Consider the following 26,716-nt stretch of genomic DNA (forward strand, 5'->3'; position numbering starts at 1 on the left):
CCGCTGATCCGTGGGTCCGCCGAGGGATCCCGGGGACCGGGCGTCCCACGGGCTCCTGCCCTTGCGGGGCGGGGGATCCGCTGGACGCAGCTTCTCAGGGGAGACCCTCACAGCCTGCACAGAGCCAGATGGTCCTTCTGTCCAAAGGGATCCTACTGCCCCCGTTGCCGAAGCTGCAACCTGCTTCCGCCGCCTGGTGAGCCCGGGGCCGCTTTCTCAAGCCCAGCTGCCTAGCTGCAGCCAGCACGGAGTGCAATTCCCACCATCCCTGCCCAGCAGCGTGCAGCACCCGCGTTGGGGAAAGCTGCCGAAAGCAAGGGACTCTGCTGTCCACGCGGCGTGTTTACGTTGGTGTAAGGCTCCACCAAGAAAGAGACGAGCTGGACAACGCAGCTCATGACCTGCGTAAAGCTGGTCCCACGACTGTAATTTCTAGTTGCTTAAAAAATGGTGAGCGTCGGAATGATTTGTCTGGGCAGAATTAAGGGGAAACGAAACGACGCGTCGAAAGCCGCTTGCCCTGCTCCGGTTCTAGCCCAGCAAATGGTGTCCAGAGAAAACGGCCTCATCTCGGCCTCTCCCTTTCAAATGGAGCCATGCGACCCGAGCGGCGCTTTGCCATTTCTCCCCGGAAAGCTTTGCGGGAACAGCAGCAAATACGGACCGTGATGGGAAGGTTCTCGGTGCGATTCCACCTCCCGGGTGCCGTGCGGCACCTCCATCCAACGCGCAGAAATGAACAGATTTGCAGGCCAATAAATTAAATAAATAAGCCACACACCACACGTGCCTGGGATGCTTCCAGAAGGAAAAGGGCAGATGGGCCTGGCCCCGAGAAGGACGTGCCCTGACGGGGCACACCCCCTCGGCGTTCCCGCCCCGCAGAAAAGTCGCTGTGAGTGGAGCAGAGCCCCTGGGCTGCGGCTGCAGGGCGCCGGGAGCCCTCCACTGGCTCCCCCAGCCCCAGAGAGGAAGACGGACCACCGGAGACCCCGCTCAAGTCAGGACCCTCCGGGGGAGAGGGGCAGGGCCACCAGGCAGGAAGGAAGGAGGTGCGCGGGATGCGGGCGGGCGTTCTCGGCCGTCTCGGAACAAGCCGAGAGCCTGAGCCGCCTCCGTTGATGCGGGGACCCCGGCACCCCCGAGGGAGCACCGGCGTCTCCCTGCCCTCCCCGGCTCCCTGGACCGAGGGCGAACAAGGCGCCACGCGGGTCCCTCGTTGCCCATCGCGGGGCAGGTCGGATTAAAAGGTAGCACACGCCGGGGGGGGGGGGGGGGGAGCACAAAACGGAGGGGGGGGCAGGACGAGAGAGTGCCTCGCGGGTCTGAGCGGCCGGAAAGCAGACTGTGCGGCGTGGAGGTTGAGCGGACAGCCGGGAGTCGCAAGCGGTTGCCAACTAAGGAGTTACGCAGCGGTGCGGAGAGGTTCCTCGGGAAGGGGGCACCGGGGGCGGGGGAGCGCCAGACGCGCGGCCAATTCCGTCCCGACGGCGTCCGCGCAGAGGCCTCTGCCCCGGGCTCTGTGGGCCGCCCTCGGCCGGCGGGCTCCGGCGCCGTTGCTGCGGGGGGCGGGGGGCGGGGGGGGGCCCCGCTCACGGCCCCCCGCTGTAGGAATAGTCTGCCTTGTTGTGCATCACCAGCTTGTCGTCCACGAAGTAGAAGCTGTCCGACTGCGTCTCGTAGGGGTGCAGGATCATCTCCCGGACTGCGAAAGGCAGGAAGCGCTGCGGTCAGGCGGCCCCCCCTCCGCCGCCCAGACCCCTCACCGCCCGCCGCCCGCGGCACTTACTGAGCTCCTCCGAGAGCAGCGGGAATTCGTAGATGTGCTCGCAGGTGTTCTTGCTGCTGGGGATGCAGAAGCCGAACTCGAAGTCGAAGCTCTTCAGCAGCTGGTCCCGGAAGTAGTGTCTCTCGATCATGCGGAAGTTGTTGATGGGCTTGTCGCCCACGGTGAACTCGACCCTGCGGCAGGCGGGGGGAGGCGTCAGGCGGAGGCCTGGCTTCACCTGCTGGTCACCCAGCGCCGACTCCCCGGTGGCGGGGTGGCCGCGGCAAGAGGATGAGTACACGAAGAGGGGTTTCTCCGGCAGCCCACCCCTCCCGTTGCCCCTTCCCCCAGATTTTCCTGGAACGCGGGCTGTGCAACAGGCCCACGGAGGTCCAGAGCCTTCCCGGGACTTACGTGGCTCCGACTTGCCGCAGCCGCAGGAAAGCTGGTGTAAACTGGTAGCGGACGAAGCGCCCGGCATTGGGGTCAGCGTCCTTCTTGTCGCTGTGCTCACGCTCTGGGGGGGGGAAGGGGGAAGACGGGGAGTGGGGCTGCCCCCAGAGCTCCCCTCCACGCGCAGCCCACCCGAGCTAGTATCGCCCTGCGGGGACGCTCCACCGAGGGGCTCTGCTTCAGCCCCGCCGCCCCCGGCGTCCCCGCCTGGTGCGTGCCGTGATCGTAAGCCGAGGGGATTCCGAGGAGGAAGTGCTAACTGATGGAGCGGGAAGAAAGGGGCAGGGGCAGGACATCTTCCAGCGGGCCCCTTACCGGAAGCCGGTGGCTTGGTGATCTCGAACAGCACGGTGCCCGACTCCATGTCCCGGATCTTAAACCGGGTGAAGTCGATCTTGTAGATGTTCTCCTCCGGGGTGCACAGATAGTCTGCAGGGAAAGCGGGCAGCTAAACCCACCGAAGTGGGAACTGCTGATTGCTCCTTCCCCATGGAGGACTGGGAGCCCACCCCGCCCCCCGGTCCTGGGGGTCCAGCCCTCACAGCTCCTGTGCAGTGGGGGGCTGGGGGTCCCACGGACAAGGCACAGCTGTGGTCGCACGTGCCGTGGGCCTGGCCTGGAAGGTGGGGGGCTAGAATCGTGCCTCCCCCATCAGGGCTGCAAAGATGGCCCTGAGAAGGTAGACAGGAACCAGAAGGGAAGGCACCGAAGCTGCACGAGCTGCAGAGCGACGGAGTATTTTCGGAAATGCTGATGGAAAGCTCCTTCAGAGAAGATCTCACGAAACTAGAGCACAGGAAGCAGGCTGCGAGCACAACCACACGCGTGGTTCAGGCCGCAATGAGAGGCCCACGACTCCAGAGAGCGAGGCTGGGACTGTTGCAGCCTGAATTCTGCAAAAATGCCCGGCACCAAGGCGTGCAAATTTGCCCGCTTTGTGCGGAGTGAGAATGTGGCTGGTGCAACTTTACTTTCGCAGCTATTTTAAGGATACCCTCAAGCTGCGAGCTTCGCTACCGAGAGCCGAGCCCTCGATGCGAGGCGTTTGCATCAAAAAGGGGGGCGTGTGCACCGAGTGTCGTGGCGGTCCCGTGGATGTGGCCCGGGGCTCCGCGTACCCCAAAGAAACCAGCCGATCACCGGCCTGAACGCCGGCAACACCTTCCCAGCTCTAAGAAGCTTTGCCCTCTGACAGAACGAAAAGTATAAGCCGCTTTGCAGCCACTAAGCCAGTGAGACCAAAATGGCGAGGAAGGATCCGTGCGAGAGATGCCCCCCCGGGGGTGTCATTCCTGATGGCTCAGGAGGATGGACAAAGTAGTCCCACACTGCTCAAGGGCGCCCCCTTGGGGAAGGACTCACCCAGCCGGCCATGCCACAGACCCTGCGCACCCGGACACCCCCACCTGTGGGTTTTTGCGCGGGAAATGTGACCAGCCGGCCTCTCTTCCCAGGGCATCTGTTTTATTTATTTATTTAGAACATTTCTAAATGTTTTACCAGCAACGGGCCGAGCAAACGGCCTCCCAGAGCCGCAGGAAACCTGCTTTGCCGCATAAGCATTGCTCCTGCCTTGGGGGTGATAAACCCAGGCGGCCACACCCCCAACTCAGCCCCCAGCGCTGGGACACCCCGTAGGCCTTACTGGGCCCAGTGGAGGCCAAGCAAGGCTTCCGGGGGGAGGGGGGTGCAGAAGATTTGTGCTCCACGATGCTGGGGTGTGGGCCTCGTGCCCCGCTGGCAACGCTCTGCATTTTCGCAGTATTCCCTTCCGAAAGGCTTTTGGAAAGTGCTTGGAAAACGCAGAACGCTTTGCTCCGCCTTTGGTGCCGATCGAAGCCGAAGCGGGTCAGGCGGAAGGCACGGTGTCTCCATGCACCAGCTCAGGAGGTTTGCTTCCTCCTCCATCTCCTGGGAGTTCTTCTCCCTTTGAGTCGTCAAGGTGGCTCTCGCTCACCCAAAGGATCAGCCGCCCAGCCGGGGCTTTCTAAAAGGATTCTCATTCCGGACAGTAACAAGGTCAGGAGGTCTCGTCCGCAAAAGACGCCATCTGGATGGTGCAGATTGCTGGACAGAACCCGTCCGTTACGCTGGGAATACGGTGCGCAAGGGGAGGGGTGGGCAGGTAAGCACAGGTGATCTGCCCTGCCGTTTAACAAGCTTTGGTTGGGTAACTACTGAGGTCAGTGGCTATTTTAAAATCTGCTCCCTTGGTAAGCCAAGAATAAGGCAGGGATGCTCCTCGGGGGGAGATTACGGCATTATCTGCAGATTCGCAGAAGCAGGGGTGAGAGACCGGCGCCGAGGACACGGGCCCGCTGCAAAGTGGAAGCGGCTGCGTCCATTTGGGCTGCCTGGGCTGGTCGGGGAGCAGAGGAAGGAAGCCGCGCCCAGAGGGGCTTCCCGTCAGTGGAACATGCTCGAGGGGATCCGCGCGCCCCTCGTGGTACGCACTGCCAGAACAGCCCTGCCCGTTTGGTGAAAAGCGAGCAATGGCAGCATTTCCAGCCATGGGGGGCGGCGAGGCCTTCCCAGTGAAGCTGCGGCATGTTTTGAAGTGCAGGTGCGCCTCCCGACAGCTCCCCGCCCGCAAGGAGCCTCCAAGGACAGGCTTGCTGCCCCCGCCGTCTCCCCAGGAAACAGGGTGTGTGCGGCAAAGTGTAAAATTTGTTGGTTTTGCTAAGTGAGCCCCAAGCTGGCCTTTGATTGTCGGGACAGAAAAAGAAGCGGCTTCGTGCTGTTTGGGTGAGACGCACCCAAGTGGCGTCCGGGGGTCTGTGCCACGTGGATCAGCCCGAACCGGACGCCTCAGGGCAGCCTGGGAACCCCCCGGCGCTCCCCCCACGTGACGCAGGGCCACCTGGCGAAGTCCCCGCAACGTGCGCGCACACGCAACCCGCCATCTGGGTCCGCAGGGATAATTCCCCACCTCGGAGGGATTTGGCGAGGATAAGTTCATTAGCAGTTGCCACGGCTCGGATGCGACCGGGACAGAGCAGCTAAAAATAGGGAGCTGAGCCGCACAGGAGGAAAGGATGGGAGGGCACAAGAGGTCCGCCCCGGGGCCAGGGATCCCCAGAGAGGCCCAACAGCACCCCCTTTTCGCTGCTGCCCCTGAAAGCTCCCACGACCCTTCGCCACGAGGGCCGGCAGGAATCTCGAGCCGAAGCCACAGAGGACGGCCTGGCTGTCATCCCCCTGCCATGGTGGAAGCAGGGAAGCCCCCAAGGGGATGAAGGGTGTTGTAGTCCAGAGGGCCTCCTGGTGGAGGAAGCATTCTCCAGGCGGTGCGCTGCGAGACGGCCCGAAGGTGCATCCCCTCACCTGCACCCCAGTAACGGGCTGATCGGGCCCGGCAGGTGCCAGCAGCCTCCCGCATCACCTCTTCCAAGGACCAGGCGGATCAGGCCCACTCGGGACTCCTGGCCCTGAAAGATGCCCTGTGCCCAGAAGCGGTCCTTTGGCGGCTGGACCACAGGGGCCAAGCGTGGCCATGCACCTCCGGCTCAGGGGGAGGCCCTGCCTGGTCCGACCAGACCCCCGTCCACCTCCACGCAGCTCACGGGCTTGGCCAGGTCCGGGGGCCCCAGCTGACGGCCCCCGAAGGGGTTCCTCAAGCCGGAGGCAGCTCGCCACTCATCTCGAGAGGCCCGTGGGCTTCGTGCCGCCTGTCGTGCCACCTTCGTGCTACTGGCCAAGGGGTCCCCCGAGGGCGGGGACCCCCACAAGAGGCAGGAAGCGCCAGCCGCGCCCCCGGGGCGCCCCGCTGCCAGCTGAGCGGGGCCACCGCCAGCCCCACGGGCCGCGCTGCCAAGCGGCAACCGGCGCCTGGCCCCGGGCAGGCGCCTCCGCCGCGACACGCGAGCAGGACACGCGCACAGGGCTGTGCGGGAGGCGCCGCGGGCAGCGCGGCGCGCCCGAGGGCGCTGCGTGGGGGCAGCGGCTTCGGCGGGACCTCCTGGCGCGCCGGCCTCTCTCCGCCGGCACCCCTGCCCGCTGCCCCTGCAGCTGCGGCTGATGGGCCGCGAAGTGCGGAGCGTCAGGGAGGGCGCCGGGCGGGCGAAGGCGGAAGCGCGGCGCGGGAGAAGCGAAGCGGGACGGTGCCCGCTCGGCGCTCCGGGGGCTGCTCCGGCCCGGGGAGGGGAGGGGAGGGGAGGGGGAGGGAGCTCGCGGCCGGGCCGGACCGGACCGGACCACGGCGGCCCGAAGCGCGCGGAGCCGTGGGGGCGCGGCGGCGGCGGCGGTGGTGGCGGTGGCGGTGCGCCCTGAGCGCGCAGCGGCGCCTGGAGAGGCCGGGACCTTCCGCCGCGCAGCCGCAGCCCGGGCCTGCCGCCTCCGCGGGCCGCCTTACCGGAGGTGATCTTGGACAGCCCCAGCACGTCCTCCGGGCCGATGAGCGCCTTGCGCAGCAGCTCCTCCTCGGTGCAGGGGCCGGCCGCCGCCGCCGCTCCTCCGCCGGCGGCCCCGGGCGCGCCACCCGCCGCGCCGCCGGCCTTCTTCACCTTCATGGCTCCGGTGCCGCCGCCGCCGCCGGAGGGGCCCGTGTGTGCGGCGCGCGCGGTGCTGGCGGCGGCGGCGGCCTCGCTCATCCGGGCCCGGCTGCGCGCGCTAAGCGCCTTTGCGGCCGCAAATCCCCCGGCCCGGCTCCGCCCCGGGGAGGGAGGAGGAGAGGCGGAGAGGAGGGCGCCTCGGCGCGCGTGCAGAGCGCCGGCGGCCCCCGGCGGCGGGAGCGGGGCCTCTTTTCCCGGCTCTGCCTCGCGGCTCTCTTGGGGAGACGGGGGGCGCTCCGCTGGGAACGGGTCGGCGGGCGCCGCGGGGCAAAGACGGGCGTCCCGAGGGCGAGCGCCTGGCGCGGCGGAGGTTCAGCCAGCCCGGATGGCAAGCCCCATCATCCGCACGGCGGGGGGGGGGGTGGCGCAGAGGCAGCCTGCCGGGCCGCGTGTTGCGGGACACGCGGGTGCAGAGCAAGACGCTCGAAGCCCGCCCCACAGCGCCAGTGGGGCTTCTCCGGGCAAGCCGCTCCCGATGTTTGCGCTTGGAACGTGGGAGCCTGCAAGGGCCTCCCGCAGGCCGTCGCCCCCCGCCGTGCCCCCCAACGCGCCCTTCTCGGCTGAGCGATGCCTGGGCGCCCCCTTTCCTCGCAGGGCAGCCCCTGCGTCCCCTCCATCCTCGCTTCTGCCCTTCCCGCTTTGCAAGCTCCTCGCTGGGACCACGCACTGCTTCCAAGCACAGCTGCCCCACGGAGGGCAGCCTGTGGGGCTGGAGGGGCCTGTGGGGGAAGGAGCCAAGGGGGGCGGGGGCATTTGGAAAGGGGCTTCAAACGCCCTGGGGATGCGTTGGGGCATTCCTACTGTCCTGCAGGGAGAGGCTACTGGCACAGCTCTCCGACTAATTCGTCCGCCCCCAAGATGCTGTGCTGGTGCTTGTGCTTTGCCCAAGGCCGGCGCCATGGGGCGCCGTCGCATCCTAAGCTGACCCGAGCTTTCATGCACCGTCCGGCCCCATCGCCGCTGCCACGCTGTCACCGGCACAATTTTGGGCGTCGCATTCGGCCTGTCCCGGCAGAGATCCGGGCCGGCTGTCAGCTGTTCCCGCGTCTTGCACAAGAAAAGGTTCTTGAGCCGTTCGGATGCATGTTCCTTAGTGTTTTATTTTTAGACCCTGGTCCTCCCCGAGAGGCACCTGAATGGCTTCTCCTTGCTCTGCCCAGAGCTGGAGAGTTGGAGGTGCCCAGAGGAGAATCTGATTGTACACCCACAGCGTGCTTTGGCCCTCGGGGGGGGGGGGCATGTTGCCACCGAGCCCTTCTGTGGAAAACTCGAGCCAAAGAGACAGGCTTCTTTCCCCACTCCTTGCCGAGGACTAGGAACCAGAGGGAAGCAACATTTTTCCTCTTCCGTCCCCACCTGCTTTTCCTCTTATGCTGCCTTTCGATTGCAAACCTGTGGGCAGAGACTGCCTTGTTCTGCCTGGCAGCATAGAAGCTCCCCCCCCCCCCCCCCCCGCTCTCCAAGCAGCCTGTTAGGAGGAGCAGCGGGACACAAAAACTTCACACGAGTGAAATCACAGCATTCTCACATGCGGCCCATAGATGGGAAACGCCTCTGTGTCAGAGGGCCGGGGAACAGTGCTGGGCCGGGTGGGCACGATTGTCCTCAGGGTCGAGGAGCGCTGCCGCCCCCACAGTCCCGCGTCCCCCGTGGGGAGCCCCTCGCGAGGACCCCCGCAGAGGACCGGCGGCAGCGACCACCCCGCCCCGCTTCCCAGGTCCGGCAAAGGCCGAAACTGCCGTCTCGGGGCAGAGGCGCTCCGGCCCAGTTCTTCCCGCACGAGCCAGCTGTCCTCCACCAGCGGCAGGAGACGAGGGGGGCTCAGTCCACTTTGACGGGAGCTTTGCGGCTCTGCCTGCTCTCCCGGAGGATCTTTGCCAGCGAGAGCAGGATCGGGACCGCCATGGGGAGGAAGAGGGGGATGTAGATGGCGAACTTCTGGTCATCGGGGAAGTAGAGGAGGTGCAGGAGGGAGGGGTCGAAGAAGGCCCGCTCCGAGGAGGTCACCGCGGCCTTGCTGGCCCGGAAGGCGGCATCCAGGTGGCCACGCTCCAGCTGTCGCATCGCCTCCCGAGCCGCGTCCACGGCACGGTACACCTGGGTTCAAAAGGAGGCGGTGAGGGAGCGGCGCTGGACTTTGCCGACACGCCCCGTCAAGGAGACAGCCTAGCTGGCCTCTGGGGCTCGAGCGGTCCTCTTTGCACCAGAACCATGAGGACTAGAAGCTTGCTTTGACCTTTCGAGGGAAAGGGGCCCCACTCAGCGGTGTTTCCACCCCCAGCCACGGTTTTTACCCCCGTGGCGGCGAGGCGGGCAATCTGGCCCCGGGGCCGGGCCCCTGCCACTCCCGCCGCTCGTACCTCCGAGGCCACGTCGTCCTTGATCACGATGTTGCTGATCTTGCCCAGCAGCTGTGCCAGTGACGTCAGGGTGGTGGACACCGTGGCGACGTTCTCCACCGTCCGGGCCCACAGCAGGCGGTCCAGCTCCCAGTCGGAGAGGCCCTCGCCCCCAGGGCCCCCCTGGAGCGCCCCGGCGGGCAGAGGCCCCGGAGAGATCCCGAGGAGCAGCCTGGGCGGAGGAGAAGGCCGGGCCTGAGGGTGCTGCTCTGCCGCAGAGCCCCCGGCCCCCAAGAAGGGCCGGGGCCTTTGGGGATCAGTGTAGGCCCGTGTCGTGGGGGCGACTGTCGGAGACCCGTTATATAAACATATTCCCTCTTTCTCAGGACTGTCTCTGATAAAGGTCCAGGCGTTTGCTCAACGGGCCGGGGCTCGGGAAGACGCAGCAGCTGGCTCAGCCGTCCCTGCGTTGGGTTGTGGGGTCGACTCTTGGGCACTGGGTGCCAAGGGCAAGGTCTCCTCCTGAGTCACTGTTCCTGTCGGAGCTTCGTGTGCGACGCCGAGGCTGGCAGGCGCGCAAGGCACTCGGAGCGGAGACCAGGAGGCTTCCCTCGCAGGGGCGCTACCTCGGGGGGATCTTGACCCCCCCGGCCCAGTCTGTGCCCCGCTTAGAACCAGCCCGTTCTTCCCAGCGTGCCTTTGCGGGCGGCTTGGGATTGTTTGCAAAGCCCTCGAGGCTCTCCTGCGGGCAAGGCACTGCGGAAATGCAGCTCGGGGCAGAGGCACGGAGGCATGCAGGCTTCGGAGTGCCACAGAGCTCCGTGACAGGAAGGGAGCAAGCAGAGGCCCCGAGCGAGCGAAGGGACCTGTGAGAGCTGGTGCTTGTGAGGCTTGTCCCTCCGCTGGCGCGGGACCCCTGGCGCCCCTTTTCTCCCCCAGGACTAGGATGAAAGGCAGCCACCCCCAGCCCCTCGAGAAAGAGAGGCTGCCCCCTCCCCGACTCCGGTCCTGGGGCTCACCGCAGCTGGGCCAGGAAGACCCCCATCACGTGCACCATGTCGACGTCCACCCGCCGGGGAAGGGTGGTCTCGTTGGCCGCCTCGGGCTCAACGTTGTACACCTGCGGGGAGAAGGCGTTGCGTGGGGAGCCCGTCCCGCCTCCTTGCCTTCCGCTCTGCCCCATGGACAATCAGCCCCACCAAGCCCTCCCCCAGTGTCCTGGGGGGGGTCCAATGGGAGGCGGCCCCTCACCATGATCCCGCCCCAGCGGGGGCTGTGGAAGGCGTTGGTGGGCACGGCTGCCCCGTCCTTCCCCTTGATGTGGAGGGGCGAGTACAAGCGCTCTGGCACGTACAGGAGGAAGTTGAGGACGGGGTAAAGCGAGGCGGCACTGGAACCTGCGTGGGGGGAGAAAGGGTGGCCACGGTGGGTGAACAAATGTGGGAAGGCCCCCGGTTGCGGGAAACTGCCCCACACCTGAACGAAACCAGTGAGCCCATAGGGTCCACCCCCACACTCCAAGATGATGTGTTTTTCCTCTTCCCTCACCATCTTTTTTCCTTTTATGCTGTGCCATTTCCCACTTTAGGACTGTAAGCCTGGTGGGGCAGGGACTGTCCGATGACATTGCTTGTTGGTCTGGCTGAGGGCGCCAGGGCACGCAGGCCGGCCCTTCCCTGAGCCCCATCTCTGGGCCCAGGGCCCACACTCACCCAGCCTGGCTTCCACGGGGTTAATGACGTGCGGGAGGCTGTGTGCGCTCAGGACGAAGCTGGAGGAAGCGGCGTCAAAGCGGGGCGTAACCCCCAGCATGGCATAATAGAGGATCTGGGGGCGGAAGAAGGCCAGACTGAGCCGGCTGCCTGGGGAGGGGGCTGCTGGGGCCCCTTGAACCCAGAACCCCGCACTCACTTGCGAGTCCACGGAGAACTCCGCCACGGAGCCCAGCTTGTCCAGCAGGGGCTGGACGTAGCGCCGGACGGCCCCCTCGATGTCCCAGTGGACGTCGTGGGATTTCGGGTCGGGGTTCAGCAAGCTGAAGGTGATCTCATACCCTGCGTGCCGGAGGGGAAAACGTGACATGCCGCTCACGTCTGGCGAGCGAGACCTCGGAGCCGCCCCGACCGACCCCCGGGCACACGCACCCAAGCTGGACTTGAACGGGCGCTTCCACTCCGCTCCCGGCTGGCCGATCGGGACCCGGTCGGCCAGCGCCTCCGCGATGGACTCCGGGGAGAAGGACATGGCGTGGGCCAGCTGCTGCACCTGGGCCGACACGGCCCCCAGCGTGTCCCCCGTGCCCTGGGGGGCCCTGAGCACGGCGCTGCGGCGCTTGCCGAGGTACACGGACACCTCCTGCGGCGAGAGCGGGGAGCCGTCAGGCCCGGCGTGTGGCGCGGAGCCACGTCCGCCTGGCCCGAAGCGACACCCGGCCCGTCGGAAGGGTGGGTGGCCACTTCTTGTGCCCCGGGGAAAGCAGTCCCCCAGGTCTCGCGGGCTGGGGAAGGGACTGCAAACGGGGAGCAGGGTGAGCCTGGCGTGGGGCACCCCCCCATGCATCTGGAGGGGCCCCCCTCCTCCAAGCCCTGGACCCGCTCCCCCTTCCGGAGAGGGGCTGTGGGAACCAAGAGGCGCACCTGCGGCAGCAGCGGGGAGCTCTGGGGGACCACGAAGGCCGTGAGCGAGCCGGCCGGCATCCCTTCCACAGGCAGCAGGGCGTCCACAGCCTCTGCAACAGGGAGGGGCGATGCTCAGGAGCAGGCCCCCCCTGACGAGGCCCACCTGTCCCCACCGGGGGCCTCCGTCCCCGGAGCCTTACCTGGCGCAGAGGCCTGGGACAGGAAGGTCTCCTCCTGCGACGTGGCACGGCGGAAAGAGACGTCGTAGCGGGACGTCACGCCGGTCTTGGCTGGAGCGGCAACCAAGCGGGGCGAGAGGCAGTGAGCCGGCTGCAGCGCCAGAGGCGGCGTCCAGTAATGAGGGCGCTAACGACGCGGGCGGCTGAAGCTCGGGCCGGCTTCAGGGTGACTCCCCCCCAGCTGGGAGGCCATGGTCCCTTCCCATCCACTTGTCCCCAGCTGCCAAGGGTTGCCGGTTTCCCAGGCCCGGAGTGCCTCCCCGAAGATGGACTGCCGGCTGGGGAGGCGTCTTGGACCCCCTGGAATGCACCCCTCCCCTCGCGCCGTGGGTCTTGGACACATTTGCCAAGGGCGCTTTGCAAGGGGGTGGCCCCATTCGCTTGCAGAGCCCCCCACCCAGCCCTGCTGCTCCAAGAAGCGTGGCCCAGGGGCCAGCAGCCCCCCAACTCACAGTTCAAGGGGACCTCTGCCCTCTGGGTGGCCCTCAGGGGGAGCTTCCGTTCCTGGTCCGCAGGCAGGACCCCTCTGGCAAAGACCACCGTGACGGGCACCGTCAGCTGGAACTGAACGGGAGGTGCTGAGTGAGTCGGGGCTGCGGCCAGCCGGGGCTTCACCCTCCCCACGTCCGTCTCCTCGCCTCGCCTCGCTTTGGGATTGCCCAGGGAGACTGGGCTGCATCCGTGTCAGCCTCAGGAAGGCTTGGAAACGCACTGTGAGGTTTCAAAAATGAGCAAGAGCGCTCGCCGCCTCTTCCCCCGGAACCGTTTCTGACCGTCCCAGGGAACCCGTCAGCCCCGCAGTCCTGCCCGCGCCAGATATGCCAGGCCATGGCCCCCCCTTTCCAAACTCATCTGGATGGCCTCGGTTGGAGGAAGAGGCCCCGGGACCTCTGCTCTGGGCATGCGAAGAGTGGGAAGTGAGCAGCAGGCCTCGTTCTCACCAGGAGCGTGTCCAGCTCGGCGATCTCCGAGTAGGGCAGCGAGGCACGGTACGTCTCCGTTGTCTTCCACCAAAGCGGCAGCCCCACCACGATGGCGATGGTGGCGAAGGATAGCGCAGCGTACTTTCCCCGGGCCTTCTCTGGATAGACACAGCGGGGAGCAGGGCAGGTGAGGGTCTGGAGCTGCCTGGAAGCGCTCGGCTCGGCTCGCCACGCAACCCGGGTTTGGACTGGGAGCAGCCGGGTCGAACACCCTGGAAAGTCGACGCTGCCAGCCGGCACAGACCACACTGAAGTACAAGCCCTGAGCCCGTGTCTTCCTGTGGTCCTATTGAACTCAGCCCTTTCTGCAAGACCTTGAGGACTAGAAGCTTATTCCCTCTGCAAAGGGGAAACAGCAGAACTGCCGTCTTGCATGCCGTTGGTCCCCAGTGCAATCGCCAGCTCCCGTCGGGAAGGTGCCTCCTGATCCCCATCGCCCACGCTGGCTGCAAGCCCGGCAAAGAAGCTGGGAGCGCTGCCCCAGGTTAGCCTGCTTGACGTCAGTTCCATTCATTCCAATGGGTCTACTCCACGTAAGACGCACTAGGCAGTACCCGGGGAGAGGGGCCCGGCTTCCTTTCCCCCTTGCTTCGCAACTTCGCGGGGAAGGCCGTATCCAGGGGGCTTTGTGTCCCGCACGCCGCCCAACCGATGGGCGATTACGAACTGCAGGAAGGGGCCTCCGATCAAAGCACGTTTCGGGGCTCAGCGCGCCAGCAAGCCAAGGCTGCTCAGGCTTGCGCGAGAGTCCGGATCGTGCGAATCAGGAAGCTGCCAGATCGAATTGGGAGTGAAGCCGCAGTGAGAGCCGAGGGCGTCCCTTTACCCGGGTCCCGATCCCTCCCCGCGCACCTGCCGCGTCCAGGGCTGCAACGGCGCCGGCCTCAGCCGCCATTCTCGCGTCCGGAAGTCTTTCCCAAGCGAGCTCGGCTCAGGGGCGGAGCTCAGCCCGTCCAGGGCAGTTCGAGCGCGAGTGGACGAATCCAGAGCGAGCTCAGACGAGTGGCAGGAAGATTGGCCTATCAGCGAGCGGGAAGAGCAACTCCCACTGAAGGAACGCCTGCCCTTCCTTTCGGGCACGCCCACAGGGTGGGACGTCATCGCGCCAAGCTCGCCTATCCCGCGCTGCTCTAGAATGGAGCGGCGGCAAATTCGACCAATAGCAAGACTACTGGAAGAGGCCGGCCTTCGGGAAGGCAACGGAAAGGGGACGAAAGTGCGCAGGCGCGAGGACAGCGAGCCTTTTTTTTTTTAAACCCTTCGCTTTCTCGAAGGAGGGAAAGGCAGGTGCCGGAGCCGCGTGGCGCACGTGGCCGGGCGCGCGCTCCGCGGGGCTTCCTCGCGAGTAAATCCGCGGCGCGCCTTGAGGCGCCGGACCACGCCACCCATGTTCTCCAGCCGAGCCCAGCCGCCTGCCCCGGGAGAGCCGCAGGAGCCCCGCTGGCAGCCCGCGGAGGCCGGCCGGCCTGCGGCGATTGCCCGCTCCCTCCCCGTGGAAGCTTCCCGCGTGGCCCCCAGCGCCTTCCGAGCACCCCCCGGGCGGCGGGGCACGAGGATCGGGGGTCGCCCCGCTTCCGCCACGAATGTGGCCCCTGGGACACCTGTGCAGGTGAGTCAGCAGATGGGGCCCTTTTCCGCCCAGTCCCCCCCCCCCCCACGGATGGCCGCTGGGCTCCAGATTCTAGGAGAGGGTTCTCCCGCTTTTGCTTTTGGAGCGTTTTCCCACAGTGCTCGCCGGGCTGCCCCCTCGTCCCACGTGGGGATCAGCCCCTTGGTAGGACCGCTGGCCGAGCTGGCAGGAAAAGCCGCGAGGGTCCGCCTGAATCCCCCCAGTGCGGCTGCCTCGGGCCGGGCCATCAGGCTTGGCGGGGAGGCCAGAACGGGCCAGGTGATGCGGGATCGACCGCCTCCCCGCCACCTGAATGCGGGATGCTGGTCATCCCGGTTCTCTGGCTTCGGGTGCTTTGCAGTTCAGTGCACGGGGGGGGGGGGGTGCCGGCAGTCCAAGGAGGGCCCCGAGCCCCAGTGCTGCCCCATTCGGCGCTGGCCTCCCAGCCCCAAAACCAGGCGGCTCTTCCCTCCCTCCTCCAAGTGCACAAGTGAGCGAGAGATCTGGTCTGCGTGTCCGTTTCTGAGCATGGAGAGCGAGTGGAGAGATCTCTGTTGATCTTTCGGGCCCACGGATGGGCAGCTGGTGAAGTCTTCCCACGGAGAGGCCTGGGTGGAGTGCGGAGCCAAGTCTGCGGGGCGGCATGTGAGCGGTTTGCCGGACCGCGTGGCCGCTCGTATTTGTGCCGTCGCCGGCACAGTCGTCGTGTTGGCTGTCCGGATCCGTTCTGGCTTGCGCCGCGAGAGGAGGCGGGCGAGGGTTTTGCGGGGCTGGGGCTGTGCTTGCCTTCCTAGCCCTGCCAGTCCTGGCACGTGGAATCGGCCAGGCAGGCATCCCAGGTGCTGTTCTGGAGCATGTGGAAGCACCCGGCTCCAGGTGGCAGAGGTGATACGGGGGTTCAGGCCCAGCTTTGGGAAAGACCCAGTCCGGGGCCCCTGGAGGATGCCTGGCCCCTGGGAACAGGGCGGGACCCCGTGAACGAGACACAGAGGAGGGGGGCAGCACACCTGCGCTCTAAGCAACCGTCCCGAGGCAGCGATTCCACGCAGGCCTGCCGGAAAGCTGTGCCGGCGTAGCCAGGGCTCCATCTGGGACAGTCCCCAGAGACGCCTTCGGGGAGCAGGACTTGGGTGCACAGCGCACCCTCCCACTCGTGTCCCCCGGCGTTTCGTCTCCGATATTGGCGGTCGCCTCTAGCCATCGGGACTAGATTGCCCAGTTCCCAGGAATGGGTCCCACCCCCTTTAAAGCTGCCTGTGGCGGGGGGGGGGGGGGGTTGCATCCCTGCGTCTTGCGGAAGGCAGTTCCAGCCTGCGCTTTGCAAAGCAGCTCTTCCCTGGATCAGGCCCGGGTCTCCTTCCCGCCAGCTTCGTGGGAAGACGCCATCAGGTCTGGCATCAGGGAGGGGGGGACCTCGCCTTTCTCCAGCTTGGTGCCCCCCCTCAGCCCCCTCCTGCCTTTTCCGGAGCTGGCCAGTCCCGGGGGCACCACAGCCTCTCCCAACCCCCCGGGAGCTTTTCTGGGGAGCCGCAAACCGAATCGTGCGTGTGGATGTGCCGCAGGTGTGCAGAGACAGTACGACGTTTGCAGGTTTATTTCTGTTTTTCCTCTGGTACTTTCTGGTGTGGCAGCCGCCTTTTAGTAGTCACAGCCACTGGGCACTGATGGAAAACCCACGCGGGGCAGGGCCCCATCGCTTGGCCTGGCCTCGGGAACGGGGCCCTCCGTCGGTCGCGCTTTTCGGCCCCCTGGGAAACTCAAAAGCGGGCACAAACGCTCTTCCTGCCCTCCGCAGCATCCGATTCGGGGAGGCACGCAAGTCCTGGGCGCGCTGGAGCCGCTGAGCCCGCATGCCACCGGCCGGACAGAGCCTTGACCCTCCATGCTTTCGGCCGCCTCTGAACCAGCCCGCATGTGTGCTGCTCTGCCGGCCAGAGCAAGCCCCTCCTGGGGCCCACCCGAGCCCCCGCTGCACTGGGCAAGCCTGGCGGGGGGGCAGGCCGGTCCCTCCTCTGCACTGCCACAAGCGCTTCGTGTTGCTCTGCCACGGAATCGGCCGGCTGGGTGCGGGAGCCTTTCTCGGGAAGGAAATAGCAGCAACTGAGAGGCAGGAAATACTTGCAGCTGCGACCCTGGGCGCAGGTACGTGCCCCGCGGGGCTTTGCCACAGGGCTCAGGCACTAGAGGGGAAGGAGCTTGGGGTCGGGGGGGAGGGCCCCGTTTCCTCCGGGGGCTCCTGGGCGATGCCCAGGCCGGGGCGCCAGTGGGGCCGCTGGTGGGCAAGCAGGGGCGAGCCCAGCCCCTCGGGGTCGGCGATGCGCGTGAGGCCTCCGTCTTCGGATGGAGCAGGGAGGGGCCTGGGGACCGGCCGCCCGTCCCGCCGCCCAGCCCCACCTCCCGCCGGCCTAGGTCTGCCCGAGCGGGGGGCCGCACTCCAGGCTGTTCTCGGAGCCGGTGGAGGAGTCCCGGGACGAGCGGCCCTGCAGGAACCGGATGAGCTTCTCGATTGTCGCCTCCTGGTACTCGTGGGACCATCTGTGAGCAGAGGGACCCATGCGGCTGAGCGGCGCCTGGCTGGGGAGGGGTGCGCCCCCCGCCCCGGTGCCGTACGGAGCCCGGGCTGCCTCCGCCCACCGCACGGGGCTCCCGCCTGGCCGAGACGCAGAGTGCCGCTCACCGGATCCCGTTGAACTTCAGCACGGCCCGCATGTCTTCCGGGAGCTGGGCCTGGTCAGGCCAGTCGAAGTGGTCCGTCACCGGGATGATGTTCTTCCCACAGCGCAGAGCCAGGGCGATTTCCTGCGGGGACGCGTGGCGTGAGGCCGGGGGGCTCTCGGGAGGGAGGCCGGGCCCCCCTCGCCCCCCTCTGCGGCCCCGGGGACGGGGCAGGCGTGCCTCGCTCCCGCTGCAGAAGCCCGTGGGCTGCCTCCCCCCGCCGAGGAGGCCGATCAGCCTGCGAGGGCCCCCGGCGGCGCCCCCGCCGCCTGGCACCCCACCTTGTGCACCCAGTCCTTGCATTCGGTGTCCCCCATGCAGCGGTCCAGGGCCTGGCGGCTCAGCACCAGCACGAAGTTCTGGGCACCCGTCACGCTCTGCGTGATCTTGTCCTCGAACTTGCCGGCCTCCAGTTTCTCCACGTCCAGGAAGACGCTGAAGCCGTGCAGCTGCAGGTGGACTTTGAGCAGGCTGCGGAAGGGAGCGTGCTTAGCCCCCGGGGGCGCCAAATTGGGGAGCGGGCCAGGGCGCTGTCGGCCGTGCCCACTCAAAGCACACGCTCCCCGCTGCTGCACTCGGCCTACCCTGCAGGGCTGTTGCACCAGCACCCAAGGAAAAGTGCTTGTAAGGCACACTAAGAGTATTCTATCAGTGCTAAGAGTATTCTGTCTGTGCCGTGCTACTTTCAGGGCTAAGCGGAGCTTGTTTGGATCGATAAGCTGGCATATGCGATCTGGCGAATTCGGGCCGGCTGGGGCTGATGGGAAGTGCAGCTCATGCCTTCTGGCGGCCGGCAGGCTGAGGAAGAGCAAGTGGGGGTGGGATCCCCCCCTTGCAGGGAGTTCCACAGGTCCCTCCCGGCTGGCTTGCATCACGTGGGTGCCACCTGTCAGGGCATGGCTGCGGGCCCCGGTTGTGGCCGGCAAGTCGCCCCCAGGCGGATACCTGGAGGGCTGCCCCACGGAGCCGGCCGCCTATCGTGGAAGGCCCCCGTTTCTGGCATGCAGGGTGGGACGTCGGAATGCCTTCGCGGAGGGAGGGAGGGAGGGAGCGCCACCCGTCCCCCGGGGTCCGCAGGGCGGTCCCCCACCTGGCCAGCTGCGAGCCGGTGCTCCTCCGGTAGCTGATGAACACGTCCGTCCCGTTGGAAGCGCCTTTCCCGCCGCTGCTGCAGGGCAAGGGGGAGTGGAGCATCTCTGCGGAGGGGACAGGAGGGCAGAGCGGCGGGCTGGCCCGCGTGGCCGACTCTTTTCGGAAGCACGAGACGGGGCATTGCGGCGGGGAGAGGGAAGCCACCGGGGAGCCGCGTTGGGGGCGCCTCCGCCTGCCCGTGTTTTCCCCGCTGTGGCCCAGTGGCCCCCAGAAAGCTTCTCGTCCTCCAGTTTCCGGTCCTCAAGCAAAGCGCTCTGCTGGCTCCACACCATGGCCGTCTCGAGGGAGGCCCAGGAGGCGGGTCGCCCGTCCCACAGGGGTGGAGGCGAGCGCCCCCCTTTCTCCGCCCGGGCCGGCCCGTCCCGTCCCGCGGCCGCCTCCCCGCAATTACCGCGGGCCGCGGAGAGGATGCGGGCGCGGTGGAAGCCCACGCGGATGCCGCAGTCCTCCAGGAGCTGCTGCTCGGTGACGCGGTGCAGGGAGTTGCGGTCGATGCCGCAGCTGACCAGGCTGTAGGTGTACTGGCGGAAGGCAGGCTCCACGCCGGCCAGCCAGTCGGACAGGTTGCTGCGGTCGCAGCTGGAGTAGCTGGCGTACGTCTTCAGCTCCGTCAGCTCGCGCAGGAACCTGCGGGCAGGCGGGGGGCTCAGGGCCGGCGGGGGGCACGTTCCCCCGCCTCTCCCCCTCCCTCCCCCCCCGCAGGGCGTCCCTGCTCCCGAGGCGGCCCTACCGCGTGCGGGTCAGTTTGCAGCGCATCTGCAGGCCGCCCGACAGGTCCTCGTGCGTCATGCGCAGGAGCAGGTCGCCGTCCACCTTGACTTTCTGCAGAGAGGGGGCGTGCCGGGGATCTGGGGCTGCCGGGGGGGGGCCCGCAGCCCTCGCCAGCCCCCGAGCGTCCCTTTCCCCGGCCTGCAGCACCAGGCACGTCAAGCCACACCGCCCATCGTCCACAAGCGCCACGCCCCCTCGCGAGCCCTACCAGGAACTGGGGACAGTACTCGGCAAAGCCGATCTGCCGCAGCCACTTCTGCACTTCGGGGGGCTTCCAGGTGGGGACCGAGCGCTGGAGCCGGCGGGGCACCTCCTCGCCCATCGTGCGCAGGGCCTGCTTGGCCAGCGAGGAGGTGGTGCCGTTGGGCGAGTAGCAGACGATGCGCTTCAGGCTCTGGAGGGCCCCGATCTCGGCGAAGATCTGCGTGGCGGGCAGAACGGGCTGGAGTCGGGCCGGGCAGCACCGGGAGGCCTCGGGAGCGGCCCCGAAGGCGCGGGGGGGGGGGCATTGCGGGGCGGATTCGGGGCGATCTCCCAGCGCTCGCTGCCGGGGCACTGCCAAAGGCCCCGGCAGAACCTGTGGATTTGAGAGGGTCCTGCCCCCCTGCCGATTTGGGGCACTTTCGGCGCCTGCCCCTCGGGCGAAGGCCCGGGGGCGCCGTGCCCGGTGAGGCCTTTGGAGCCGTCCCCGGCTTTTGCACCCTCTGCACGGGCAGCCCTGGCGTCCCCCCAAGGTCGGGATCGGCCGGGCCTGGAGACGCTGTGGGGATGCCACTGGGGGTCGGGGGTGGACGGCCCGGCCCGGCCCGCTCCGCCACCGCTACCTCGGTCTTCTTCTGCCGGGCCTTGATGGCGGCCTCCACGCACAGGTAGAAGGTGGCCACGCCCTGGGCCTCCAGGCGGGAGCTGTCCAGCAGGGGCACCAGGTACTGCAGGTCGTCGGCCGTCCGGCCCTGGCTGTTGTCGCTGCTGCCCAGCAGGGTGCGGGCGAAGAGCCCCGGGCTGCGGCCGGCCAGGAAGGGCTCCACCAGGGCCAGCGTCCCCGAGCCCTCCACCTCCTTCTCGATCTCCTTGTTGCTGGCCAGCACCACCACGGCCAGGCAGGCCTGGAACTGGACCAGGGCGTCCTCTGTGGAGAAGGCCAGCGGGAAGAGCCACTCCGGCGCCCGCTTCTCCGCCATCAGCCGCTGGTTGCCCGGCCCGCCGTACATGGCGCAGTTGGCCAGGGCCGTGGCGCAGTGCCGCAGCAGCGGCGTGTCGTTGCTGCGGCACCAGTAGAGGATGGCGTCCAGGCCGCCGCCGGAGATCAGCTGCAGGCAGGTGTCCTCCGAGTGCTTGAACATGTGCTCCAGGATGCCTGCCGTGCTGCGCGCCAAGGGCAGGCAGTCACGCTCCCGGGCCAGGCTCAGCACCACGCCCAGCCCCATCTGAGCCACGCGGTTCCTGCAATGGAGAGCGGGTCAGGGCTGCGGCCGCCGGCCCCTCCTCGGAGACGGAGCCCGGCTCTCCGTCTGCCTGTCCGGGGGGGAGCCGGGCCCCGGGGCATCCGTCTGGCAGCAGCCGCACGGCCGAACGGGGGCCCTTCCCCGCTCAGTCCGGCCAGATTCCAGCCTGCATGGTCCCGAATTAGTGGCTAGCCGAAATGGGAGCACTGGAGGCTGCCCCCTCTCGTGCCAGGCCAGGGACGCTCGGAGCAAGATGTGTGATTTCTTGCACAAATTTACCTGGGGGAAACATGCAACATCATTTAAAAATATGCAGTCGGTGCCCTGGACTGAAGTGTGAGGTGCTTGGTACATGTTTGGACCGAGAAGCACAGAAGTTCTCGGCGGGCCCCAGCAGCAAACCCGGCAGGCCAGGGTGGTCCGGGCGGTCTTCTCCACTGTGTCGTGGTCTTTCAATGGTAGTCCTTCTTTCCAAACATGTACCTGCGTGTCTGCATTTGCGTGTGAATTGGAGAGGTGCCCTTGTTTAGGGACAACACCGTTCCCCTCTTGGGCTGCCTGGACATCCAGGGGCCGAGAACCACCCAGCCCAGCCCAGCCCAGCGTCGGGAGCAGGAGCAGGCCGAGGAGGCCGCTGGCACCCGAGGGGGCTTGAGCCCCCGCCGGGGAAGTGCCAGGCCCCTCGGGCCAGTGTGGCAGCCTTGACACGGCAGCACGAGGGAGCACCCCTCCGACGGGAGGGCCGGCCCAGCCCGGCTCGCTTTTCCAGGAAGCGGTGAGGCAACCCTGCGCTGGAAGCCCCGTGGTCTCTCTCCGCTGACCTTGCTCCACGTTCGGCAGCTGCCACGGGGATGACGCCTCTGTGGCGACCCAGCCCGCCCCCCCCGCCTGGCTGCCCACTCCGAGAGACGGCCCTCGCACCGTGGGCAAACCAGGGTGCTGTGGCGTGGGGCCCCCTCTGTGCAGGAAACGCGGGCCGGAGCACCCCGGATCTCTGCTTCGGCACCCCTCTGCCTCCTGCACTCGGTCCTGGGCTCCGGACCAAACCAGTCCTTGTCCAAGCCGCGCCTCCTGCCCCCTCGCGGGAGACGGGCTGCTGGGAAGGGCGCCCAGCTCTCCTCTGGGAATGCTCTGCCGGTCCCTGGGAGGCAGCCACATCCCGGAGGGCCCGGCAGGCTGATCGGCTGGCCTGGCACAGACGGGGCCGGGCCGGGCCCCCCGTGCTCCCCTGGAGACTTGGCGGGCGCCTGGGCCTCCGTGGGGCTGTGCGCATCGCCAAGGGTGCTGGCGACGGGCTGCGGCGGGACAGGCTGTTCCTGGAACAGAACACGCTGCTGCCCGCCTGGGATGCTGCCGGGGGGCACATGCCCACGGTCGGTCCCTCCTGCCGGCCTGCGAACCTCGCCAGCGGAGCCGCCTCCTTGCTTGCCCGGGATGGTGGCGGCCTGATGCGCTTTCCACTTTAGCCGCTCCGCCAGGCCCTGGGGAGCCTGCCTGGCCTGGGCCCTCTCCGTGGGGCGGCAGCCCGCCTCGCTCTGCCCCACTGTCCTGCCCCACCGTGGCACCATCTGGCTATTTGGCTGCCTCGGGTATTTGTGAGGAAGGCCTCGTGCTTCCGCTCATGAGGCGCCCCCTTCAGCTGCTCCCCCGTTCCAGCGCCACACAACTGAACGGAGGGTTTGGCTCCACTCACATATATGAAGGGAGGGAGGGAGGAACAGGGGGGTGAGGTGAGAACTCCCCACAGGACGGGTGGCCACCGGGGCAGTCCCACCGGGGGGGTGTCCTCGTGGGCTGGGCCTCACCGCCCAGAGGAGCCCGTGCAGTCCTTGATTGTCTTGTGCCCGGGCTGAGGAAAGCCCCTTCCTCACCCGAGACCCTGGAGAGCTGCAGCAGCACCCAGACTGATGGGCCATCAGACCTGGTGCAACGTTGCTTCCTGGGCTCCTGTTTCGATCCTTGAGAACTAGAAACTTGCCTCGTTTTTTAAGGGGAGGGCCCTATCTCAGTGGCCAGGCCTCCACTGGGCCTGCATAATGACGTGGGTGTGTTTCTTGCTGGTGAGGGGGGAGAACTGCAGGTGCTCTGGACCTCAGAGCGGGGCCGGAGGGGCTGGAGTCAGTCGGGAGCACGCGGGACCCCCTTGCACCGAGCCGTGCCCAGCCCCAGCCGCACAGGCTGGCTCTAGACAGGCGCTCCCCCAGCCTTGCCAGCAGCGTCTGCAGGCGGCCCGGGGGGGCTCATGGGTCCCAGTGCTGGGCGGCCCGGGGGGCTCGTGGGTCCCAGCAGTGGCGTGCACAGTGCTGAGAGGTCCCCAAGTTCACCGGGGCCGGGTGGCCCCTTCTTCTGGGAGAAGCAGCTCCATGATCTTTGCCTAACACAATTAGCAAGCACAGGGGTGTGCATGGGGGGCGCGTTAGCTGCCCCTGGGGAGGCCGGCACACACCCCACTCACGTTCCCGTGGGGGGCAGGAAAAGACGGGCAGGAGGCAGCCTGCCCAATCCAGTCGGTTTGCCAGCTGTCGAGCAGCGCGCCCGAAGGACAGCAGCCCCGTGCTGGCTGGCTGGGGGTGACGGGGCTGCAGTCCGGAGCAGCCTGGGGGAGGCTGGCCTGACGCATGGGCCTCGGCCCCCCGCCCCACCCCACCCCACCCCACCCCGCCGGCTCACCTGTTCTCCGCCACCAGGATCTGCTCCAGCAGCTGGGCCGCCTGGCCCTTGGTGTCGCGATCGGCCGCCTGGAGCTGGGACAGCAGCAGGTCCAGCCCCCCCTCCAGGCGCAGGGCGTCGCACAGCCCCTTGGCCACCTCCCTGCCCACAGCCGGCAGGGCCCACGCCTCCTCCACCAGCGCCAGGATCTCGGCCAGGCCCGCCCGGCTCTCCTCGGGGCTGGCCGCCTGCTTGGCAGCGGAGAGGGCCCGGTGCAGGGTGGGCAGGATCCTGCTCAGGGCGGCATGGATGCCGGCGGCCAGGCCGGGGGAGAGCTCCTCGGGGACCTCCAGGCCCTCCGGCCACCAGCCCTCGTGGCCCCCGTGGCCGGGCAGCAGCCCCGCCAGCGCCTCCACGCCCGACATGGCCAAGCGGCAGAGCCTGTACGTGGCCACCAGGAGGGCGAGCACCATGGGGGGCTCGGGGAGGGGCGGGGGCTCAGAGCGGCCTCTGCCCCAGGACGAGGGGGATGCCGGCAGCCGGAGGGAGGGAGGGAGGGCGGGCGCGAGCGAAGAGCGGGGAGGATGGAGGGCGAGGCGGAGCCGGGCGGGCGGAGGAGCGGCTGGCGGGCGAGGATGCGCTCTGGGTACCAGCGCCTGCAGTGCCGGGCCGGTGCCAGCCCAGGGCCTGGCCACTTGGGCAGCGGGACAACAAAGCCATCCTGCGCCTCCCATCGCCCCCGCCCCTCCCCGCCCCACGGTGATGTCAGCCCTCCCAGCCGCCTCCCCGAAAGGAGGGCCTGTTGCCACGGCAACTGCATCCCGGCCCTGGGCTGCCGGATGATGATGCCGCTGGGCGTCCTGCGCAGGCTGAAGCACCGCGGCACGTCGTGTTCTTGCGCTGGGTCTGGACTTACGCAAACGCGCCCGGTGGGGGGCGCAAGGCGGGCGGGGGGGTGGAACTGGCGCCTGACCCTAGGGGGAAGCGAGGTGCTGCTGGCAGGGACGGTTCTGGAACGTGCCAAAGAACTTTCTTTCTTGCTCTCACTGCCTTCGGGCGGATTTGTAACAGTCGCCCCGGACCTGCTGCCGGCGCCGTGGGCCTGGCTGCAGGGGGAAGCGCTCCGTCTTTCTTCCTTGGTGTTTCCCCCCTGCAGAGAAAAAAGGCATCAAAGCATGAGAATTAAACCTGGGGGGGTTACAGGCAGAAAGTGGGGGGTCCGGCCTTCCCCGGAGGGAGGCAAGGCACAGGCCCCTGTGGGGGTCCTGCCGCCTCTCATGCAGGGCGCTGAGAGCGGAGCGGGGGCCGTTCAGCCCTGGAAGCAATGGCTGTGCCGGGGTGGGCTCCACGTGGCCTCAGGGGCCGGGCGCCGCCTGGGCGCGGGGTGGAGGGTCCGGCACGCGTCCTCTCGGTGCCTGCGGGGCGAGGGAGCCACGAGGCGGCAGTGAGGCGGGATGCGTGGCTGGGGCACAGGGCTTCTGCCCGGCCCGCGGGCCACCTGGCAGTGCTGGAGAGCGACTCTGGACCTCTGGGGCAAGAGCCCCGGGCATGAGGGCACCACCGTGTGCCGGGGAGCATTCCGTGTGGGGCAGCCCCGCCGCTCTCCCTGGGGTGTGGGCCCCCCGGGCCCAGGGTGGCGGGCCCGGGCGGCCGAGCCCTTGAGCCACAGGCGGGAGGGGGTGGGGTGCCGGCAGGCCAGGAGAGCGGATGAGCGCCGGCAGCGGATTTGGCCCAAGCCCTTAAGTGGATTCCTGGGCTCGGCGTCGCCGATTAGGGAAGAGTTGCGCTTGCGGCCACTCGACTCTGGCCCAGGCCCAGGCCAGGCCAGGCCCCGCACCGTGCCGGGAGCTCGTCCACGGAGGGCCCTGGCTGCCCTCCCCTTTCCTGCCCTCGCCGAGCCTCGGGGCCCCAAAGCAGTCGGACAGGGAATTTCCTAAGCTGGATGAGGTGCTCCCAGAAGAGACCGCCTGGTTGCAGAGGGGCTGCAGGTCAACCCCAACCCCATCGCGGCGACCGGAAGAGGCCCGGCAGGGCGCATGGGCCCCTTTTGCTGGAGGTCTCTGGGCAGAGGCCTGCGGGGCCTCCGTCTGCGAGGCCCGCATTGGGTGGGGGCTGGACGGGGGCACGGAAGCAGCCCAGCATCTCCCCTCGCTGGCTGGGAGCAGCCGCCACGCCACGCCTTGGACGAACGAGGCCGGGAATCGCCGCCTGTTCTCGCGGCCACAGTGGGCGGCCTCTTTCCTCTGCTGAGACCCCGTGCCTCTCTGCAACGCGGCCACAGCGGGATGCTGCGTCTCTGCTCTCATTGCAAGCCCGGCCTGCTCCAGGGAGGGCTTTCCCCGGCCCCTTCTAGAAACGGACGGTGGGCACGGTCCCTTGCCAGGCCGAGCCTGGTCGCGGCCGTGACCCGTGCCAAGCACAGGCGGGGGGGAGGGCTTGTATGTTTGCTCTTTGCCCCTGTAGGCGTCCGAGGGGTGGGGGCAGGCGGCGAGGGGCAATCGACATCCCAATTAATCAGTGACAGAGCGGGAGCCAGAGCCAAAATTCAGGGAGCGAATTCCACCGGCGTGTTTGCAGAGCCGGCTGGGGGAGCGTGTGGACGGTGACGCCATCCCTCGCTCTTCCCAGAAAGCGGCTCCTCCCCCTCCCCCCTCCCCGTGTTTGGTTTCCCCACATCTCTGTGGGGTTGCGACTCCTCACTCTGGCTCCAGGCCGGCCTGGAGCACCCAGGGCTTTTCTCAGGGGGAGACAGCCTCAAGCCACCCACCTCGGGGCTTCGGCTTTGGAGCATGGGGACTCACAGTCTCTTAGGCCCTGGCCTCTGAGGACGTGCAGAGTGCTTTGGCCCGGTGTCTAATTGCAGCACCCCACAGTCCAGCGTAGGCCGGACCGGCTGCCTGGCCTGAGTCCTGCGGGGTCTCTGCCCTAAACCGTCTGCCATTTGGCGTGAGGTTCCTGGGGGGCAAGCCAGATCCTCGGAAGGCCGTTTGGGCTCCAGCCTCCAGCTAGGGGTGGGGGGCGACATCCCTGTGGTGGGGGTCCCGGCCGTCGCTTCCAGTTGCGTTCTGCTGCGGAAAGCAGCTGCCTGGTTCCCGGTTTATCCTGGCAGGGGGAACTCAAAAACTTTGGCCGGAACAAACTTGACAGCCGTCCAAGATGGCCCAGGACAGGCACGGATTCTGACGCAAGAGGAGTCCAGCTTCCCTTGCCCCGAGGATGCCAGGCCGGTAGGCTTCCTGGCCCGGCCTGGCTCTCGTTGAGGGGAGCGGCACGTGCCCCCTCCCCGGGTGCCCCAGAAAGTCCCAGAGCAGGACTGGCCGCCGGTTCCCCCCCAGGGAGGGCTGCCGGTCGTCAGCCACTTTTCCGCCTCCGTCCACAACCTGGCGCCCTCCAGAGGCCTTGGATTCAGCGCCCCTGCCCTGCGC

The 26,716-nt window shown here is 67.9% G+C and overlaps 3 protein-coding genes across 4 annotated transcripts; all 3 read right to left on the reverse strand.

Moving 5' to 3' along the window:
• Positions 1 to 1,547: 1,547 nt before the first annotated feature.
• UNC119 (unc-119 lipid binding chaperone) lies at positions 1,548 to 6,810 on the reverse strand. The gene is made up of 5 exons (XM_044430579.1): positions 6,573 to 6,810; positions 2,537 to 2,650; positions 2,183 to 2,285; positions 1,790 to 1,962; positions 1,548 to 1,705 (listed from the first exon to the last, which is right to left on the reverse strand). The coding sequence occupies exons 1-5, from the start codon at positions 6,808 to 6,810 to the stop codon at positions 1,593 to 1,595; spliced, it is 741 nt and encodes a 246-aa protein (XP_044286514.1). The 3' UTR covers positions 1,548 to 1,592.
• Positions 6,811 to 7,851: 1,041 nt separating this feature from the next.
• PIGS (phosphatidylinositol glycan anchor biosynthesis class S) lies at positions 7,852 to 13,858 on the reverse strand. Of its 2 annotated transcripts, XM_044430535.1 has the most exons (12): positions 13,803 to 13,858; positions 12,909 to 13,048; positions 12,420 to 12,531; positions 11,929 to 12,018; positions 11,747 to 11,838; positions 11,255 to 11,465; positions 11,022 to 11,164; positions 10,823 to 10,937; positions 10,362 to 10,507; positions 10,130 to 10,230; positions 9,132 to 9,342; positions 7,852 to 8,868 (listed from the first exon to the last, which is right to left on the reverse strand). In XM_044430535.1, the coding sequence occupies exons 1-12, from the start codon at positions 13,843 to 13,845 to the stop codon at positions 8,593 to 8,595; spliced, it is 1,680 nt and encodes a 559-aa protein (XP_044286470.1). In that variant the 5' UTR covers positions 13,846 to 13,858; the 3' UTR covers positions 7,852 to 8,592. The 2 variants fall into 2 exon arrangements, with proteins under 2 accessions (XP_044286470.1, XP_044286471.1); XM_044430536.1 differs by lacking the exons at positions 11,255 to 11,465; positions 11,747 to 11,838.
• A 3,106-nt stretch (positions 13,859 to 16,964) lies between these two features.
• On the reverse strand, positions 16,965 to 23,764 carry SARM1 (sterile alpha and TIR motif containing 1). Its single transcript, XM_044430534.1, has 9 exons — positions 23,313 to 23,764; positions 20,022 to 20,640; positions 19,406 to 19,618; positions 19,157 to 19,248; positions 18,818 to 19,053; positions 18,365 to 18,470; positions 17,556 to 17,745; positions 17,237 to 17,358; positions 16,965 to 17,094 (listed from the first exon to the last, which is right to left on the reverse strand). The coding sequence occupies exons 1-9, from the start codon at positions 23,762 to 23,764 to the stop codon at positions 16,965 to 16,967; spliced, it is 2,160 nt and encodes a 719-aa protein (XP_044286469.1).
• Between the last annotated feature and the right edge of the window lie 2,952 nt (positions 23,765 to 26,716).

The sequence above is a fragment of the Varanus komodoensis genome, unplaced genomic scaffold (assembly GCF_004798865.1).
Source record: "Varanus komodoensis strain SLA01 unplaced genomic scaffold, ASM479886v1 scaffold20_3, whole genome shotgun sequence".
Lineage (NCBI taxonomy): Eukaryota > Metazoa > Chordata > Lepidosauria > Squamata > Varanidae > Varanus > Varanus komodoensis.